Source organism: Patagioenas fasciata, chromosome 3 (genome assembly GCF_037038585.1).
Source record: "Patagioenas fasciata isolate bPatFas1 chromosome 3, bPatFas1.hap1, whole genome shotgun sequence".
Classification (NCBI taxonomy): domain Eukaryota; kingdom Metazoa; phylum Chordata; class Aves; order Columbiformes; family Columbidae; genus Patagioenas; species Patagioenas fasciata.
In genome coordinates, this window is record NC_092522.1 from 44,516,403 (window position 1) to 44,537,626 (window position 21,224).

Here is a 21,224-nt window from a genome sequence, read left to right on the forward strand (position 1 = left end):
GGAAAAAGAAAAAAGAAAAAGAAAAAGACATAAAGTCCACTGTCTATAATGTAGATAATCCAATGGTAAAAAAGTCTCAGAAGGATGTTGTAAAAATTGGAAAACAAACAAACATTTCATCTTTATAATTACAAAACTGAGAAGTAAAGACACCAATATCTTGGATTGTTCCTACAGGAAGGTACTGCCACCAGAGCAGGATCTACATAAAATTTCCTCATTGATACTCCCAAAAATCCAACAGAACCTCCTTCAAATGTACTTGTTAACCAAGAAAGAATTACAGTTGTCTATAAAGCATATTCAGACTGCAATAGTTGAATTACATAACCATTGGTTAGACACAATGCTTAGGATTCATGTCAATTTAACAAATATTAAAAGCTAAAATAGGATTAGAACAGGAGGTCATTTCTAAAACATCGGGACCTTTGCCTAAGCATTCAAGGTCACCTTGCTGAAAGAAAATAAGAATGTGCAAAAGGTCTGACTTCCTGAGAAAACTGGAAGTGTTACATGAAAAAATTAATTCTTTCAAGTTCAGAACAGAAAATGCACCCAATATTCTATTTTATTTAAGTTCTAGCCTATATACAAGTCCAATAAGAAGAGGAACTTTGGAGACAGTTCAACTGATTCGTCATAGCAGTAAGATGCATTAGGTATTTTTGTACCTGACTGAACCATCAACAGATGCTGTCACTACCACATTTTTCTCCTCTTCATGAAATAAGTCAACCACTTCAGTAGGGTGTGCCCTCCAGCAGAGCTCCTCCTTTATTTGCTGAGAGAAAAGAAGAAACATAACCATATTTCAGGCAGTTCTGTGTGCCACCACGGTTGTTTAATGGATCTATTAGCATGGCTTTCTGAAAATTAAAAGAGGTGAAAAAATAATCCCTCCATGAAACAGCGGGCAAATGGCATATGATAGAAACACCACTCCGGGACACGGAAAACTTGATTCTTAAAATAGCCTCTTTGAACACAACAGAGTAATGCTAACAACATTTTACTTACGTTTTTCTTGTTTTTCACAGCATCAAGTTATTATTTCAAGCAAAAGACATGACCTTTATGTGAAGTAAGCACTTTTAGTCCCCGTAGAACTCTGAATGATTTTTTCTGTTTGTCTTATCTTGGTATACTGTTCAAATTAAGAAAATCTGTCAGATTTTGCCTTACATTTTTAGGATTTTGTGGATCTTCTAAGAATGATTCAATACTCCAGCACATAATATGTCCCTCTGTTTAAGAAAGGAAAAAGCAAAAAATCAATAAATTTCATCAGTGCTACACATTCACTCATTGCTGCCATATGCTCTTGGTAAACACTGGGCAGAATGAAGCAGAGATTATAGGCCAGTGAAAATTATTTTAAGGTGAATGTCACTATGTCATTGTCAAGCACAGAGTAGAAAATAATGGGCTATTTGTTAATATGAAAAGAAATATCTATACTCTTTGTGAGCAATGTGTCATTAACTGGATAGTTTTGAAATTGAAAGAAAGTGATACGGGTATAAAATAAGAGTAATCTTGTCAAGACAGTTATCTGTTGCACAAACTAGGTATTAGAGCTTCCGGGGGATGAAACTGTTTTTCAATACTGGCAAAATGCACAAAGTTTGATTAATTGCATACATAATGAAAGCTTAATGTTTTACAACCTTTTAGTTGACTCATGTGAAGCTAGAATCAAAGAACCATTTTCTTTATGACCCACAGCTGCCCGCTTTCCTGCCTAGGATCCCTCTTTCTTGTTGAAGTTGTCTCTTATGTCATGTTTCTACTATTAGACAGAGGAATCTTTTGTCTAATTCCACATTTCATACTGGTCACATCTGGTTTCTAGGACTGTACACTTGCAAGAAAGCAAGGAGGCTGACAGAGAAGTTGACCTTTTCCTAACAAGGAAAAAGCTGTAATGGGAACAATAAATTGATAGTAGCACTGCAGATAAAAAGAAGGGTGCAGAAAACATGAAAAGCAAATAGACAGTGACACAAACACAAAAGGACAAAGGGAAAGTGCCAGATGAATAGATAATAGGGTGGATTCTTTTCCACAAGTAATTAAAATCCTGTTCAGTGCATGCTGCCTTCCTGAACTCATTTAGTCTCCTTTTAGTCAATGGGGAGTGGAAACTGCTCTTCATTTTCAGCATCAATGTCAAGCTACTGCTCAGTTGGAAAAAAATGGAAAAAAACCAGCTTGCTCCATCCAACTTCTGACAGCATAAGAGCAGGGAGCTGGCAGGAAACAGTTCTGATAGGTATTTTAGAATAAAAGTGACACATTAAAGGACAAATATCTCATATGACAGAGGCAGAAGGAAATTTGCCAGAGTGATTCTAAAGGTTTGGAGGAGAATCAGACAGCAGATAAACTCTTGGACTTTCTGCCAAATGAAAACCAGATTTGGTGTGAAATTATAAGTCTAATAATGAGCTGCTAGCATAGGCCACAAGTGCTTCCTTTCTTTATATAGCAGCATACTGCTGAAACCATTACTATGTACTCCATATCAGTGTCTGAATCCTGGCTCTTGATACAGTCACAGCTGCAGTCTTTCATTTAGTCTTATTACCACAGATGTGATTTTTTTTGCTTGTTCTTAGCAGTAATATTTACCCTTTGTATTAATACAGTAACTCCAATGGAAACTATACGTAGTTCTCGTGAATGAAGAAAATTGTAATGTCTTTTATTAAAATAATTCTACTGATAATGTTATTAACACTAAACTTTACCATCCTTTCATGCATTTGGACTTTCATTTCCACATTTCTGGCACATTTACAGCATGATATTTTGTGGTCCTGCGGACTGTCCTGAACAGAATGACTAACATGTTTACTCACCCTTACTGCCTGCCAGAAGCATTTTAGTGGAGATGTCTGTACAGAGTGCTGTCAGAGGAACTGAAGGATATTTTGAAAATGGCAAAATTTCATTCACTAACTTTCCCTAAAATCAATAAATAGATAAATAAATAACTAAATAAATATATATTTCTCTTTATGATATCTACATGAAAAAAAATTATAATCAGTGCATCAGAAGCTGAGTGCCATTGATTTGATCTATTCAGCAGTATTCAGCTCTTTTCAGAAAGCTGCTAAAAAGGTAGGTTCCTAATCTACTGAATGGCCAAGGTAGCCGAGGTGTGTTTTTCTGGATTGCTGTCTCTTCTACATCAAAAGAACAAGCTATTTCACTCTTCAGGCAATTCAGTTCAGTTGTACCCACCCCTAGTTCACCATCTAACTCTCATTTGCTATGAAATATCATCAGTATGCGTCTTGTTTGCTACTGAAATTTGTTTCTTGCTGCAAATGGGCCCATGATACCTCCTTCACCAACTTGTTGTATTTTTCGAGTAAGTACCAGTGCACTTTCTCCGTTACTGCATCTTTAGGTTTGGGAGACTGTGAGGGAGAATGTCTTGCTGATAAGGAGGATAAATCCATGTAATGATGATGACAATCATGCCAGTGATGACATCACTGTCAACTGAACTTGGGGATTCCTATGGGAATCTAAGCACAATAATATATCGACTGTGAAGAAAATAAAACCCAACAAAGCCCACACCTACTGCACTTGGGGATATTTACCATCATATTCTATTTTTACATTAAAGATCTGCAAAGGTACCTCACCATCTTTCTGAAAAATCCTCTCTGTGACTTGCCTTTGCTGGCATTCCAGTTAAACCCTGACATGGCTGACGTATTGTGATCACTGTCTGCCATAATGACCAATATTACTCAATCATATCACAGTACTCCCCTTCTTGCTGCATGTGTAATACTTTGCATCTTATAACATATTTTCTGGAATAGAGCCTTGTAGACCTGAGGTGATATGACAACTAAACCATTGGCATGCTGTTGCATGACTGGCTTTACAAGGTGATTATAGCTGTAGACATTGTGTGTTAGGATACTATTCTCTCCTGATTTGTAACCCTACTAGTGCTAGCTGGCTTGTGCAATGTTCCAGACATATTTCTCCTCTTCTGACAGCAGGACACTGCTTTGCCGATCATCCTTTGTTAGAAGGTAAATGTTGTGGGTGAAAAATCAACTTCTGGACTGTCACATAACTTTACAGTCTGTTTTTGTTGTAATGATTTCAAATCATGTTTCTTCATTTTCCACTTGCTGTTACTCCCTGCTGCAGTTATTAAAGCAGAACTATTTTGTGTCCATGGAAGAAATAATTAACAAAAAAAAAAAAAATCCAGTAAAATATCCACTGCTGTAATTGCTAGTTAAAAAGCATGTTTCCAAAGATTAGTAGAATTATCTTCTCAGTGGTCCAGTCCCATCACAAAAACACTCAGATAACTACCTGAATACTCCATAGGCAGATAGAGCCATTGTCATGCGCAGAAGCCAGGATCGGTGAGTGTTCTTCTACCGCTTCGGATAACAGTGCATTCATCTCTGTTGTGATTTCTGCTTTGGAACACAAATGATCAGACATTTTGTCGACTATTTTTAGTACTGCTTTTGAATGCACAGAAATTATGTAACACTAGAAAATAAAAAAGTAAATTTGAAAATAAACTCCATCATCAAGATGGCATGACTCTGAAAACAATACAGATATGGGTAAAAGACAACTGAAATTAAATAAGAAAAATCTTCATGATCTTATCTAAACCAGCCAGAACATTGCTCTATGATGGAGGGCAAGCTTATTTAGAGCATAGCAACAAATTTTACAGAAACCGCAAGCACTGGTGAGAGCAGAGAAGGAGTGCAGGACAGATGTCATCAGGCCATCCTGCAGCCTCTGCATAAGGCTTCTAGAGATCACTATAAATTCGGCAATGAAGCGAAGTAATTCTGTAATCATAGATTTCTATACTTACTTCTCCAGTGCAAAACATGCTAAATGCAAAGTGGTGGTCACAGAGAACCTTTTTGGAGTTCTTGCTATGACTTCCCCAGAGCTGGAGATGCTGGGGGTTCCCATGAAGGTCCTCAGTGAAATGGACATTCAGTGGATGTAGGAATGTCTATTTTATTGAGCAGCTACAAGGCTTAGGGATAGTCTGATTTCAGGGCATGTTTTCTTTGCAAAATAAATCCAGCTTAACTCCACATTTCAGATGATCAAATTTCTTGTTACTGGGGAAGTCTGCCTTCCAGCAGAGGATGTCTGAAGGATTCAGAAGAATCTAGATTATTTGCTTCTTGCAAATTCACTGACTTTATTTGCACAGCCTTAACTCTTAAGTGCTTGGCTCTCTCTTGTTTGTGTTATTTTAAAGGTATATACTTTAGGGAACATTTTTCCTTCTAAAATTTAATTTGCTTTTGAAGATTTTGTCTGTGAGGCTGTTCACTTATACTTGATTCAAGTTGGCTCTTGCTGTACCATTTCAATAATTCATTGCTCGAATATTTATGTGGAAGAGAAGTGTGTATAGTTGGCATTCCAAAATTCTGCAAGGCTTTCAGAATCATGTCTATTTAGAAAAAAACAAAACAAAACAAAACCAGCTGTTGAGCCCTTGTATGTCCTGCATCCTGGCCTGGATTTTGGGAAATAACTGCAAATCAGGAGGAAGCAGAAGACATTGAGGTGTGTCATCCACATACCAATGATATCCAAATTATTTTAAACACAGTTTGCCAGACAAACTGAAAAACTCATTTGCTACATTATCTGGGCAAAAGACATGGATCAACAGCAAAGAGAATGAAAAGCATATTTCCATACCTGTTGCTATTTCATCACGTTTTGCATTTTCCTAAAAGTAAAGAATGAAATGTAACAGAATTAGATAATGGAACTTGGGTGTAACTGCGGAACAGTTCTCTAGCTGAAATTACTTTAAGAACTTGTTTTTTTAATTGAAGGATTCAAATATTCCACCAATTTCCATTCAATCTGGGGCAGCACCGAGTGAAAACAAGAAGCATTTCACCTGAAGAGATTTGAAATCACAGATAAACAAGTCACAAATGAAATTTGTGATAGGAATTGATAGGAATTTAGAAGCATGCTAAAGGTAAATTTGACTGAATGGCATTAATTTCTTAGGAAAAGCAAAGTCAGTCACTTACAGTCATGTGAATATAACCTAGATCTCTCACTTAGAGAGTTTAATTCAGAACATGCATGTAGTCTTGTTACTGTCTTGAGCAAAGATGAACAGAGTGCATAAATAGCAATAACATTTACACAAGTCTGCATCTTCAGTATGAGAATTGTCAGTCTTTCATTTGTGCCTTACTCTATTTGTCCAGAGAGGTGGTAGATTCCCCACCCCTGGAGACATTCAAGGTCAGGCTGGACAGGGCTCTGAGCAACCTGATGTAGTTGAAGATGTTCCTGCTCATTGCAGGGGGCTTGGACTAGATGAGCTTTGAAGGTCCCTTCCAACCAAAACCACTCTATGATTCTATATAGGCTTCTGAGGATCCCCCAAGGCTGACAGTAATAGGTATACTGGTCTCAAAAATTGTCAAGTCAAATAAGGCAGGAAAAACTATTCAGCCATGAGTGTTTGATGTGTCTTAGAAGAGGACAAGCCACTTCAATCTCATCCTACCTATTGATCTATAAGGCTTGATGTGTTTGGCTTCTGCGGATCTTTTTAAGAGCTGAAAATAACTGTCCATTTCATTATTTTAATAACTACATAGCACAAGATATTGTATACTTTATTTTCCAGATGACAGGCTTGTGTCTACTTGGGAATCTATGAAAGTGCCATGCTCTGCTGAAACAATATGCTGGAAAGAATCTGAGAGGTAGTGGGATTTTACTGTTTATGCCCACTTGCTATTTGTTGCTCTGCAGATATGGCATGATCTTCTCATATAAAAGGACAAAAAGTGTCACAACAATCATAAGCCCATCCTTAGCAAAAATACACAGATTGAGACATTGGCATCTTGATGGTAAATTTAAAAAAAAATACCATACTGTTATTTGAAAGAATGTATCCAAGAAAGTGTGGCTGCAATATAGATGTGGTTCTACTTTTATTCAAATACTTCATAATTTGTGTGTTTTACGTTCCCCTTTGAGTTCTTCTACTTCCCTATTTGAAGGTCAGAATTGTTAGTGATGAGCATCTGACATACACTTTGATAGTCAGCTATTCCATGTATCACAGAGCCAGCTGCTTGGCAGAAGGTGTTCTTAACTCCCCACCTTATTCAGCTTAGGTGAAAAAGGTTCATTTCTCTGTAATTCTTGATATTTAGCTTTGTGCATGGCTTTATGGAGGGAATTTAGTAAGCAACAGGATTTTAAAACCAAAACTAAAATGAAAATAGAAATGTATTTGGAATGCTACCGAATTGATGAAGCCACTATACCTACCCGACGTTGGCTCAAAGAACTGCCCCTGTGCTCCGAAACAATGCTGATACCACGCCTCCCAGTAGCAGTAAGAGAGAGCAGGGAACTACTTCTCCTGCATGAAAGAAATTATTGGAGATCACTGACATTCTTGAAGATACTGTTTGCTATCTGGAAATCAACATAATCCAGTGTAATAAAGCATAATAAAATAATGCCTGAGTTGATTAGATTGGTTAGACAAAGGGCTGTTGGTGTTTTAGAAATTTATCCAATAACTAGGCAGTATTTGCGTATTACACAGCCAACCTGTCCTGTTGGGAGTTTTGAGCAAATTAAATCCACAGTAAATGCAATTTAACATTGGTGTTCATTCTCAAGAAGTGAAGGGGAAAAATTCAGTGCATGCCAATAGCTTGTTCCCTTTCATTTTACATGGTACTTTGCTCTGCAACTAGTTTTCAACTAATTATGGAAATTTATTTTCAATCTGTAAAGAAAATTCTCAGAAATGGGATTCTGTGGAAGAAACTCAGGAAAAAAATTTGGATGTAGTCTTCAATGTTTGTGTTTCTGAATCAAGACTAGTTCTGACTGAGCTAATGAGAGGTTCTTGCGACATAAATTATACCAATGTCAAAGCTGTTGTGTTTTTGACAAGAGTATCTGGATAACTGGGGTAATGTAAAACCCATATAGGAAGAATGCAGCTGGGGTAGCCCACTTAAATTTGGACAAGTGGCTGTGACTTTGTAGTTTTTCAGTGATTGATTTTACAAACTTGACAGCATTCTTGAACATTGTGTGCATGTATATGATCACAGTCAAATTCATCCAGGTACCTTCTCAGTACATACAAAAAATCCTAAGCCTCTATGATGCAAAGTCAGTGTAGAATCCTTCTGATTAAGTATAATAATAACTTTTCTTGATTTATAAAAAAATTCTATTAGTGAATTGTAATCACCACATTTCTAATTTACTTAGGGTTTCTTAAAGTAATCATTAAGCTGCAATATCAAAAAGCACATTTATGTTCAGTTATGTGGCACTGGTACATTTAGGGGTGTAGTAAATATATAAGCTACTTGAAGGTTTTAAAGCAACATAAGACCATAAACTATCTTTACGATGCAGAAGAGCAAAAAACCTGCCTAAATGCTTAAGATCTTAAAGCTGCATAAGTTTTTAAACCATAGAGAGTCATTCTGGCTACCATTGCCTTGGCATATCCATTGGAAATCAAGCACTTCTGAAGTTATGTACAGGTGCAATACCTTTCTCTCAAAATGAGCATTTTTGGTGAAAATTCTGTTCTCCATCCAACACTACCAACCAATGCCATCTTCTAGCTTAAGATGAAACTTGAGGCTGCACACAATGAGCTTGCCTCTTGCTCTGTTTGCTGAGAATATCTTATAGCTTGAAGATTATATCGGGTTTAAAATAAAGAAAAAACCTGCTGTCACTCAAAGTTATCTCACTGAGATAAGAATCAAAGAAGGTACACTACACAGGAAAACGGATACTTGACAAAAACTGACTTCTGCGGAATTCTTCAACAGAACTGAAACTTAGGAGATCATTTAGAGGACAAAATAATAGCTTAGTGGAGTGGTAAAAAAAGAACATAATCTGGATTGATAAGCATTACAGAAGTGTAAGGATAGGAAAACTAATTAAGTGCTTTAACTTGAATTAATTAAATGCAAATAAAATATCGACTTAAATCAGCTGTCTTGGACAAACGTTACATCAGTTTACTTCAGCAAAATACCAAATGACTGTGCCTGTCCTGAAGGAAGATAAAATGCACCCAGTTACCTGGGAAAGAAAGCACTGTGTACAAGGAATAATATGGCATTGACTCCAGATGCTTGAGGAACTGAATCCTGCCTGTCTTCATTCATTTTAAACCTGAAAATAAAGAATCACATAGTTTGCGTATTGTTCCCGGAAAAATTTGCAGACTTTATTTCTAACCTAAAAAATCAAGCATTTTATTTTGCAGAATGCATGTCACCTAAGAGTTTCAGACACAGTTTTTCAGAATCAGTTGATCAGTTATGATGGATTAATGTCACTGAACAGCAGGTACAGAATGTGCCTCTGCCAGGAAAAACAGGGACCTGATGGAATGATGAACATTTCATTCAGCCTAGTATTTCCTTGAGAATTAGTATTTAAGAGAGAAGTAAAGTAACTTATGTTGACGTTAACTAGCTAAGTTAATGTTGGAAAAGTACCTTGCTCCTGGCATTCAAACCAGTCATGTGAACTCTGCGTAAAATACTCAAAAAGCATTGATTTTCCTGTCTTCCATGCATCCGCATGAATTGGCTCCCTCATATATGGGGAGGCAAAACAAAGGAAGAGACAGAGCCAGAACTGCAGTTAAGTTTTGATTATTTCCCATGGTACAGAAAAACTCAGCTCACTTTGTCATAAACATGCCAATTTTACACATGAAAGATGATGTAAAACTATTGGGTAAAATAGTTAAATAATAACTTTGTATGGTCTTAAAAAGCTATGTATTCTATCACCAACACAGAAATACTGCTTTGGTGCCCCACTCAGTCTAACCAGATGTTGTCATTGTTCACTTTACTGATGTATCAGATTAATCTGCATGAGAGTATCTGGAATTATCCTATGCTCACATTTTGTCACTTTCTGTGAAAGATTTTTACTCCCAAGCCTCCCAAAGCACTTCAGATTTCTCCCTGTTGAATGTGACTTCTAATCTTCTAGGTATAGACAATGATACTGATGCTGATAATGTTGAACATCTGCCATTATCATGTGAAGCTGCATTATTTCCAGGTGTCCTCCCAAACACAAAACTTCCAAAATAAGAATGTTTCCAAAGCTCAGTAGCAGCCTCGAGTCAATGACAGAGTGACTTACACAGTGGGAGTTTCCATCAGTGGCAGTGCTCAGTTATTTTAAAACACTATTCTTAATTACATCATCCCTTCCCCAAATGACTCCCTTTCTTGATCACCTCTCCTATCTGCAATGTTAGGACTAGCTAGCAAAGTAATTTGAAGTGGGAGTAGGGTACTCCACATAAATTGCTACTTTAACTCCTGCTTGTCCATCACCCTTTATCATTGGGTATCTTAGAATTTCCACTATGCCATTTGAAAAGTTTGTATGAAATACTGGAGATCAAAATGCCTCCATGAAAGAAATACTTACATGCATCTCACAGAGGCAGATTCAAAATCCCACAAAATTATTGCACCATTTTCACTTCCTGTAGCTATCAAACTGTATCCTCCTTCTTTTAAAACATCAAAACACTTCTTTTCCACAGAGGGTACAAAATGCTACAAGGAACATTAAAAAAAAATTGAGTAAGAGCAATGTGGACACTAGAGAGTGAAATGTTTCAACTGTCAGTTTAACAAGATGCCTAAATTGACAGTGCCTACAACAACTGCATATTGAATGGTATGATACTATTGTATTCGAGCTACACAGAAGCACCAGAAGGATGCAGAGTGACAGAGTTGGGAGACTCCCTGCTGCAGAGGACAGGGGCCTCCCTAACCTGTTATCTACAGCATAGTTGCAATTAGAGCATGTAAAAACAGCTGTAAGAATTGAAAATTCATCAGAAGTAGGCATCTATGGAGATACTCTAGTCAGGTGAAAGGAATAAGTCACTGAACAGAAATATAATGACCTTTCCATAAACATCATCCAGACCTGTTACAGAGTTAGTGAAATTATACAAAGCAAAATGTAAGTCTTCTGGACTAGTCAAGTTAAATTGGACAACAAATGAAACATAAATTTGACATCTAAATTTACCAAAGGAATAAGAAGAGAAAAAGAAATTACTTTAACACCCAGCTTAATCTTTATGTGCCGGTATTACTGAAGGTAAGCCTAGCTATAGTAATGAATGGCATTTCATTTCTAGAAGACTTTATACAAGAACCTCCACTTCCTGTTTTGTACAGCAATGTGAAGAGTATGTACAGAGCAGCTGCAGCAACAACTACGAAATCGATAATTAGGCAGATATAGCCCTTAGAAACAGTCACTTTCTTAGGTGATTTTAGACCTTCAGTGTACTGAAAAGTCTGGAATACTTATTTGGTTCTTATCCCATTGCTAAAACATGAAATCCTTGAGGGCACTGTAAATATTTCCTTTTCCAATATTCTTTAAACGATGTGGAACTTTGGAGAGTGTCTTACCTCTGTATCATTCCTCAGAGAACTGGTGTCAGACGGCAGCTCGATATCCGGAAAGAAATGTGTTTGTAAGGTGTCAGTTTTCAGTGACAGCGACACAACTGGATTCCGTCGTGGAAACAACATTGCCTCAGGAAGCATCCATGTTACATATAGATATGTTTGAACTGAGCTACCCTAGTAAAATAACTGACTTAATGAAAGAGGAAGGAAAGCATTTCTCTATTCACAAGATAATTATCAGGAAACGTGTGTTAAAAGGCTGGTTTTTGTGCCAAACTACAAAAACTACTACAGGTATCACCTAGCATATGCCTACACTGCAAACTGAAGTGCCGGCCAGAGATATTCCAGCTTGCTTTAAATTACGTACTGTTATATTAGAAGCTGCCCAGCTGTGGAGTTCAGAGCTTTTGATTTTACTCAGTTTAACTACTCCCTTGAAGTAAGCCGCCTCTGCAGTTATAGCTGCTTATTTCATTAACATCAGTTCATATCTATCATACCAGCAAAACTGGTGGTTGTTCCAATTGCGTGAGAACACAGAGTAGACTCTCAATATCGAGCCAAGCAAATCAATCGGACTTATTACTGTCTTTTTTCTTTCTTAAGTAGTCTTATTCCAGTAATTTTATTCAAAAAAAGAAAAATCCTTTAGCCAACATCTTGTCGATACTGAAGGTTTTTTTTTTTTCAGGATAAACAGGGCAAACACTGTTTATAATAACAACAGCAATATTTTAAAGCTTTTGCCTTAAAAGCAGGGATGTCAATTTCATTTTCACCGACAGCCAAATCAGCCTCATGGTTGTCTTCAAAGGGCCGAATGTAATTTTAGGACTGTATAAATGTAGCTACTCCTACTACTCCCCTTTGAAGGCAACTGTGAGGCTGATGTGGCCCCCAGTGAAAATGGGTTTGACACCTCTGCCTTAAAGGATCTATAACTGCTGAAACCTTGACCACAAACAGAAAAGCAAATGCAAGGAAAGAAATTGTCAGAATGCTGAAAACCAGCAATGGACTAATGAACATATTAACACTTAGAGAGAAAAGCAGAAAATGAATTTGATGACATGCAGAAAGTGGACTGTTCCTGACATTTTCTAAAAGTTTATCTACTAATTAAGGCAAAAGTCCTGGTTCACCTCAAAAATTAGGAGCTACCAAATGAAATTAGAATATTTTTTAAAAAGTATATTTGAAAAACCTGAATAATTTTCATCTTCCCACTCTTCTCTAAAACAAGAAGTGCATGTTGACTCCTCTTAGCCTTCAGATAAACTATCTTCAGCAGACAATGTTTTTCTTTGCAGTGCTGGGCCAAAGGCAAGGCTTTAACTTCCTGTCCACTTTCAAACTCCCAAATTTTCACTGTTCCTACACATGGATGAGAAAGATATACAAAAGGGAATGAAATTTCAACAATAACCTGTTATTCAAAGTCAGAAACTTGAGCTGGAACAAACAGGGAAAGGAGAAGAATAAAGAAAATCCAGTTGAAGGTTCAGAGCTAGGTCACTAGTCTTTCAAAAGCTGTAACAATGCAAGTGTTTCTTAGGAAAGTACTCTTAGGGACAAAAAACTTACCAGAAAACATCTTCACTACTAGCCCCACCAGTTTTTCTTCTTTTACCATCTCTGTTTTGTGCTGTAGACCAGGATATAAGACCACTGCCTATCTTACTACTGCTTCTGGACTAACATCATCAGAGAGCAAGCAAGTCTGGGCAGAAGACTTCAGGTTCTGAGCTACAGCCAGAAGTAGAGGGACCTGGTTGCTGGACTTATTCCATAGAGCTAGTGGGGAAGGGGAGCTACAGAATTAAGTGAAGCAGCTATTACGTAGGACTTCACTTTTGTAAGACTTAGTAGCACTCACCTTCTGTCATGCTTTTAAGATGCATAAAGGGTGCAGTCTCTGCTCCCAACTATAAACAAGAAACATTAGCCAGTATGGTGTGTGGGAAAGGCTGTCTCCTTTTTATGTGAGGCAGCTTTCATATATGTCATATATTTTGATACTTCTAGTGTGTACTCTGGAACACTTTAATATAAGAAGAATTATTCAGTCATGTAAACAGATTACAAAATGATTAAAGTTTGCTGCAGAATTCAGTGTAGTACTTGTGTACTGGAAAGGTCTTGTCACATTACCTAAAACTGACACAGCCTAAATAACACTTGAAAAACTCAGGAAATGTATATATATATGTATATATATACGTATATATGCTAGTGTTCAGTGCCTGTAGACACTACAAAATTGAGCTTAGATGCTATAAAATCAAAAAAACTACTGTTCTCCATCTGCAGCCATTCAGTTACAGATCTAGGTCCTAAGTCCTACGAGGAAACGCCTTCTCAGATCAAGAGTTTTGAAGATAGTCTTCCAGAAAGCAATAGGTTAGCAAAGTACCAGAGCCCAAGCACCCAAAAATCACCTTTCTATTAGTCACTTATCAAATAAAACCCAACTAAGACATGACACCCCCCCTCCCACGCTGCACTTTTCTCCAGACTGACAGCTGTGCATTCCTTTCTGTACATACTTCCTCCCATCTTGGAAGAAAGCTAAAATTAATTCTTCTGTCACTGAGACAGTCAAGACAAAGAGTTCTGTCTGGCTGTGTAATATGTCATTTTAAATAAAAGTAACAAAAATGTGGCAATTATTTAATTGCTTTACCATCACACGCCCCAGTGGCAAGATAAACCCCTTTTCTTTCAAAGGCTGCACAGGTCACTTCAATATTCAGCCCATGAGCATCTTCAATCTGATATATTTGATATCCTGTTTCTAGGTCCCAGACCTGAAAAGATAAGATGGTAATTAGTTGTACTGTAACCTCTAAAACTTATCATACAATGTGTTCTACTGTAACTGGAGAAAGACAAATACTTCCAAGAGCACACCCTGTGAAATAGATTCTCGGTTACAATAGCACACCACCATGTATTTTTACTGAGATATTAGTGTAATTTCCCTGGAAATGTCCCTCTCCCCGGAGAAGCCATTCTGGCAAGGGGAGACTCCGTTTAGTATGCTATGAGAAAGATCCTTGTTAAGTCAGAGAGACCGTTGTTAAATATAAGGACTTTTTACAGTGCAAAAGCAAATAAATCTAACTAGAAAGAGTGGTTTGAGCTATACTTTCTATGCTGAATATCAAAATGAGACTTTTCGTAAACATTTGGTCCAAAAATGTAGGAACAACTATATCTGATAATTATCTAATCCTTTTAGGAATTTAAACAATGCCTTATAATGGACTACCAGTACAAATTTTAGTCACTGTCATGGAATAGCTCAGATTCGACTGGATTTTATGAATTAGCCACTCATTGTCCCGTGCACTGTCTGGATCTGATTTTCTGCAGCACCAAGTGCCCAAAACTAACTTGTAATTGTATTGGTGTTGCAGCCATCATGGTCTAAGGAAGGCAGGATTTAGAACAAGAAATAACATATTTACCCAGTTTATAAAATGAACAAACTTTTACACAAACAAGCCTTTCTCCACAGGTTTGGCATGCATAACCAGCTGGCCCAGTAGGAGATGCTTCCTCTCCCTATGGATCTTGCCATCTAATCCCATCAACAGTTAACGTAAACTGTAGGTCCTTGGTACCTCTGATGATCATTGTCACACTCTTAATTACATCAGTAATGATTCATTTTATTAATCTGTAGGTTTTCTGACACTTGGATGGCAACTGTTTTTTAGTGGTTCAAATGCAAATTATATAGTTAATAGGCAAGTTTAGCCTTTCCATTAATGTTTCAACACAAGTGCTCTTAAGTGATTAAAAGTGATAAAAGTGATCTTTATCACTTTTCTTGTTTACTGGCTATTATATTCAACACTTCTCCCCCACTGTATGACTTGAAATCTTCAAGGCTCAGAACAGTATGTTCTAGGAAATTATTTGAATGAGAAAATGATCTACAGAAGGTCAGCAAATTTGCTCCAGAACTGCTAGCCAAAGAGAAGCAGATCAGACAAAAGAATAAAAAGCAAAACAGGAAGATGAAAAGTCAGGTTTTATAGTTTCGGTGCACTGTATGTGCCAATGAAACTTTTTAATTTTCGTGAAGAAATCTTTTTATCTGATAGAAGCATATTTTACACAGTCTTATTTTTACAAAATGACTTTTAAGATGTTTTATACCAGTCCATAGAATGTCTAAAGTACATGCTTATATTCTACTAAGCTGACTGGGACTCGAGCACTTCTTGAACTTTAAAGAGATGCTCTTTAGATATGCCTTCTGAAGTGAAGAACAATGTGTAATTGTGCTTGCATGAATTATTGATTGGATCTAAAGTAGATTGGATCCATCATGGCAGTTTACATTTTCCTTTGTAGCTATGAAATAACCAATGGACTTTCACCTCTTTTGCTATACTTGCAAGAATCTATTGCAGGAATAGGTGTACTGTACCAAAATACAGCCTAAGGAAATAAAATTGCAACTAAATCAAATGCCTCTGAAGCCTTGCTCAATCTGCCTGGTGCTTGCAGTGCAATTATGTCAATGCAGGTCAGGGAAGTAGTTTTCTGACAAAACCAATAATGCTGAATCCAATAGTTTATTCATCACGGCTACCACTTCTCTGGAGAATTTGTGCATGAAAATAACCTCAACACCAACACTTTGAATAATTAACAATAATCACTTATCTAATTTGAAGTAACTTATTTGTAATAAAAAAACCTGAGACTTGGTGACAGCTTACACTCACCTTCAGTATTGACTCAGAGCAGATAGTGAGAATTTGGTGAAGAGCCATGTTGTAAATCAGAACATTGATTTTTTTCTCATGTGTCTGTGGCAACTGTCTCCTATCATGTATCACTTGAGTTAGGGGATAAATATCAATGACAGTTGAACCTGCACAGGGTGAGAGAAGTGAGAATATATGCATTTTATGTATAATACTGGTTACATTCCTTGGATATAAAAAGATTTTCCAGAAACCATGGAGTTTATTTGAGTTCTTCTGAAGAGGATAAGGAATCTTGTCTGTTTCTTGAGAATATCTATTCTCTAATTCAGAAAACATTCACACATGCTCCCCACAAAGCACCAGTTAAACAATGGCTGAGCATTTCCCTGCTTTAAATGACCACCTGCCCACTTTTGATGAGATTGATACCCTGACTCTGAATCATTAGATGTCATAAATCCTCCAGTTCCAGAGTGGGCTGGCATGGAATGGAATGAACCCAAATAAATAAAACTCTAATTGGTAGATATATCACTAAAATAAATTATGGTATTTGCTTTCTTAGAGATAAAGCAGTTCTATCTGCAGGCAATGATGATGGCTTTCCAGTACCTTCCTCTATACAGCACTGCAGGTCTGAATGGTGTTTTCCAGATACCTTCCAGTGCTCTCAGATCAGAAAGTTTACAAAGACAGAGAGGCAGATGGGGAAGACAAGACAAAAGAAAGGACAAAGTTTTTACAATGCAGGCTCACAAGCCAAACTACACATGCAACCTCCTATTTCAGTTCCAGTATTACTACAGTTCTACCAGCAGAGGAGCATCAGTCAGCAGTGAGTGTGCAGCAAAGGACAAAATTGCCTCATACTTGGCATAAGTCCAGGCATAGAGACCAGCAGTTTGGAAAAAGGCACAGGAGGAAAGCTGTAGCAATGTTCAAATGAAGCGTGAAGGTGAGCTGTGATTTATGGATGATAGTGAACTAATAACAGAAAATCTCCTCTGTAAAGTCAGGTACATAGCAATGAGAATTAAACTGCCTACATATAGCCTCAGTCTCTTGCCCTCTTCAGGGGAAAGGAGACATTAACTTAGTCTTTTAATGGAATCATTTAGAGAGTCCAGGACCAGATTTTTACAGATATTTAGGCACTGATCCAAGCATTGTTTATAAGGGCAAAGTTACCTCATTTAAATTTGAACTGAATTTCCTATCTGTACCCTTAAAAATCTTTAAAAACTAGACTGATTAATAACCTGGGCATTTTTAAAATAAGACCTAGAAGCTAAAGTTTCTTAAGCTTTGCAATGCTTACCAAATGCCTAAATACCTGTAACAATTTGTGGACAGTATATATATTTAGGCTACTAAACCAGGTTTATTGGCACAAAGATTCAGCAGAAATTACCAGGTCACTGAAAACAAAGTGTTTCACATTCATCTTCTCAGATCTGACAAGCTTCGCGAGCTTTATGCCTTGTTCCTAACCCAAGGACAGAAAACGCTGTCTCCAAAGACAATTTGTCTGGTATGTCTCTGGCTTCTATAGCCTCAGAATAGGTTCAAAGCTGGTTTTTTTTCAGTGATTATATCTCTGGGGCAGAAAAACCCCATCGGTTTCCCGAGTTAAATAAGGAGTTTGAATACGCTTCTGAAGTCTCCACAGAGACTGTACTTTGCTGGTTTGATCTCCAAATGGGAGGAGAGTGCTAGAGGAATAGGGGAGGATCAGCAGCTTAGTAGCTTTCAAGAAGTGACAAGTCTACACTATCTGTAGTTGAGTTTTTCTAAGGGAGGTTCACCTTGCCTTCAGAGAAGCCTTTCTCATTTTCTCTGGCTCCTGTTGTTAAGTCCCATGCTGCATACTTTCATTAATATTTTTATATAACAAGATCCACTTTAAAATGGTCTTCATGTGCAAATACCCCTACCTCCCAGTATTCTGTCCGTATCATATACTTTATTCCTGTGCTCGACTTCATTTATATGTAATTGCAAAGGAAATCGCATTCTAGGAGAAGAGGGATGCTCTCCTACATCACCTGCAGCAACATACCAGTGATAAGTGTGCCATTATCGTTGTCAAATACCATGGCAGAGGCCTCCATCTCTCCAGGACTCCCTTGATCATCATGGAAGACTTGCAGCAGTGAAAGGGTCTGTAAATCCCACACCCTAAAAATCTAGAGCAAGAGAGAGGCGAGAAAATCCAGTAATGTATCATTATTGGATTTTCAACTAATTTTTGTTTCTATTACAGTAATATTGGAGCTTCCAATGAAAATTGCTAAGCATGGTGCATTCCAAAGTAAGCAAGACAAATATCAACAGTAACATTATATTCGTTTTACTAAGGATAAAAGACACAGAAAGGCTGAGTTTTGCAGTCTTGACCCAACAAGTCCACAGAGGAACCAGATCTCCTGAGAACTCATTCTACTCCTTAATGGCAAGATGATTCCATTGTGTCAGACTTTCCTGTCATGTGCAGGTAAATACGGATAGTTTAAAAGCTTGTATTTGGATTGGAAAATCAAATGGTTTGCAACAGTACAAAGATAAATTTCAGAGGATTCCAGAAAAAGGAATTCCTGAAATCTTTGACTGACAGCAGATGTAGGAGCAAATCAGGATCACAACATATTGCAGAAGGTTCATTTTGATGCATATGTGGTTCTTGTGCAAATGCAACCAATCAGTTAGGGTACTATCCTGTAAGGAGCACTAGATATATTAGATAGATTTGTACTCACTTTAAGTTTCAATGGAAAACACAGCACTTGCTTTAAAATCTAGAACTACTCATCAATTAATTGTATAATAGCAGCACTTATTCATCCTATCTGATCAAAAGCTGCGTTGAACTTACTGCTAGCCTATGCAGACTGCTCTTAATCCTGCAAGAAGTCATGATTTAATTTCTCAGATCCCATAGCTTTTAATGTGGTGTATTTCCCTGAAAGATAATTTTACTATGCTTTCAAAAGCTATTCTGTCATCACATCTGCCTTCAATTCTTATTCAGCTGCCAATGCTGTGGTGAGTTTGAGGTAAGTATTTATGCAAGTTATTTATATTCACTCAATTGTGTTATTTAAATGTGGGGTTGTATTTTCAACAGAGATTTTAACACAAAGACACATCAGTACAATGCTCCCATCAACACTGAGAGTGTTGTGGGCATTGACAAAAGTCATTGAATCTTTGGATGAAATGCTCCATAAAAATGTAAGTCCACAAAACACATCAGCACAAACTCATGAAAAGGTCAACTGAATTTGATAACTGAGCTGTGTCTGAGACAGAACTACCAGATGAATCATTCTGCTTCCTGTACTAGAGTCCCTGAAGGTCTTCCTCTCTCAGCTGTTTCTTATTCTTAAATTTATCACTCAGCTGAGATCTCAATAGCTTTTTTTAGGTGGTCTTGATGCAGTTAGCCAAATTCTAACTTCATAGTCTTGGCCAGGAGGCATGAAGCATCCAGCCTGCCCTGACTGGGTCTGGGCTGCTGCCTCCCTAAAACAGCAATAATTTTGGGAAATCCAATGAATACAAAAATAAAAAAATGCCAGGAAAAATCCTACAGAAATTTGTTGCCATTTCTTTGATTCATCCCAGGATCTCCTGTAATGTGTGAACATTAAGGTCTAGGTAGGCACAAGCCCAATGATGTCTGTAACAGACAGCTTGGGTGCAGTTTCTTGCATGATATTCCTGAAAAACTGTGTAATTCACCCACAGGTAAAAGCAGCTGTGTTGGTACATTAGCTGGCTATTGTGGAAAGACAGTCCAGTAAGCCTCTTGAAACATTACTGAGGATCTGTCCATAACAGATGGGCATTGTAACAGAAAAGATAGTGGAATTGGGACAGCAAGACTGGAAGTTCATTTTGAAATTACTTGTTTTTCTTTCTGACTGATATATTTGATAGCACAATGACTGGCACCTTAGGAAAACTTAAAAGAGATTAGATAGAACAAAGAACATAGAGCTCTGTTTGCCACTTCCATATAATTTCATAAAAGTTTTAATGACATAAGCTACTTGCTAAGGCCATTAACAAGTTATGGCCCAGGAAATGACTTACAGCCAGTCTTGTATCAAAAGTGCTAGAAATTACTACTATCTGATGGATAGCTCAAATTCAGGTCAGTCAGGGTGCTACTGACCTAGAAATGCTGGTGACTGGTAAAAGAAAGATGGATTAAATAATTATTAAATAGATTTGATTTGAAAAGTAATTGCTTTTAGCTCATCTTGCCTAACACCAAGCTAGAAATCTGACAGGAAGAACTCTGAGGAAAACACCAGAACATTACATCTGTCAACCCATAAAGAAAACAGCTGCAATAAAATTCACTGCTGAATACTCAGAAAATTCAGTTACGTAATGTTACTCACCTTTTAATACAAAGTTATTTGAAAACTTGAAACAGATCTGAGAATTACTTTCTCCGCAAATCTGGGTTTAGATAATTTTAACTCTGCAGAATACCACTTATATCTGTCCATTTCATGACATAAAAGCCTAAACTTTTTTTTTTTTTTTAATATAAAACTACTTCAGGAAAAGCTTTTGTTTTACACCTATGAACAGAGAAAGTGTTTTCCCACACACAGCAAATGATAGTCTGAAACATAATCCATAAGTTTTGACTATTTCAGCTTTTCTCACCACAGCCTGTTCCCTTCTTAATTTTGAAATCTATTTATTTTTCAGTTGAACAGAGCATGTGGCCATTATAATTCATAGGCAGTATGTCCTGTCCTTAAAAATGCTTTTGCTAGTGAGAAAGACTTGTGCCTATGTTCATGTTACAAAACGTTCATTGCAATTGCCAGGAATTATTTCTTCCAAAGACACACACTATACAATTAAGAATGAATGTTTGTTATTCCGGATGTTATAAAATGTTGAAGTATCTCTCTTTTTTTTCACT

General features: G+C 37.1%; 1 protein-coding gene across 4 annotated transcripts in view; it reads right to left on the minus strand.

Moving 5' to 3' along the window:
• Positions 1 to 21,224, minus strand: part of WDR64 (WD repeat domain 64) — a 72,439-nt gene that overhangs the window by 8,409 nt on the left and 42,806 nt on the right. For 2 of the 4 annotated variants that reach the window (XM_065834262.2, XM_071806230.1), the window contains exons 13-25: positions 18,336 to 18,462; positions 16,292 to 16,440; positions 14,233 to 14,356; positions 12,754 to 12,923; positions 11,547 to 11,720; positions 10,537 to 10,667; positions 9,157 to 9,249; positions 7,354 to 7,447; positions 5,740 to 5,770; positions 4,360 to 4,469; positions 2,865 to 2,970; positions 1,186 to 1,247; positions 675 to 784 (exon numbers count right to left, since the gene is read on the minus strand). In XM_065834262.2, coding sequence (XP_065690334.2) covers positions 675 to 784; positions 1,186 to 1,247; positions 2,865 to 2,970; positions 4,360 to 4,469; positions 5,740 to 5,770; positions 7,354 to 7,447; positions 9,157 to 9,249; positions 10,537 to 10,667; positions 11,547 to 11,720; positions 12,754 to 12,923; positions 14,233 to 14,356; positions 16,292 to 16,440; positions 18,336 to 18,462 — 1,481 coding nt within the window. The remainder of the gene's footprint in view (positions 1 to 674; positions 785 to 1,185; positions 1,248 to 2,864; positions 2,971 to 4,359; positions 4,470 to 5,739; positions 5,771 to 7,353; positions 7,448 to 9,156; positions 9,250 to 10,536; positions 10,668 to 11,546; positions 11,721 to 12,753; positions 12,924 to 14,232; positions 14,357 to 16,291; positions 16,441 to 18,335; positions 18,463 to 21,224) is intronic. The other 2 variants (XM_071806231.1, XM_071806233.1) reach the window with 2 other exon arrangements.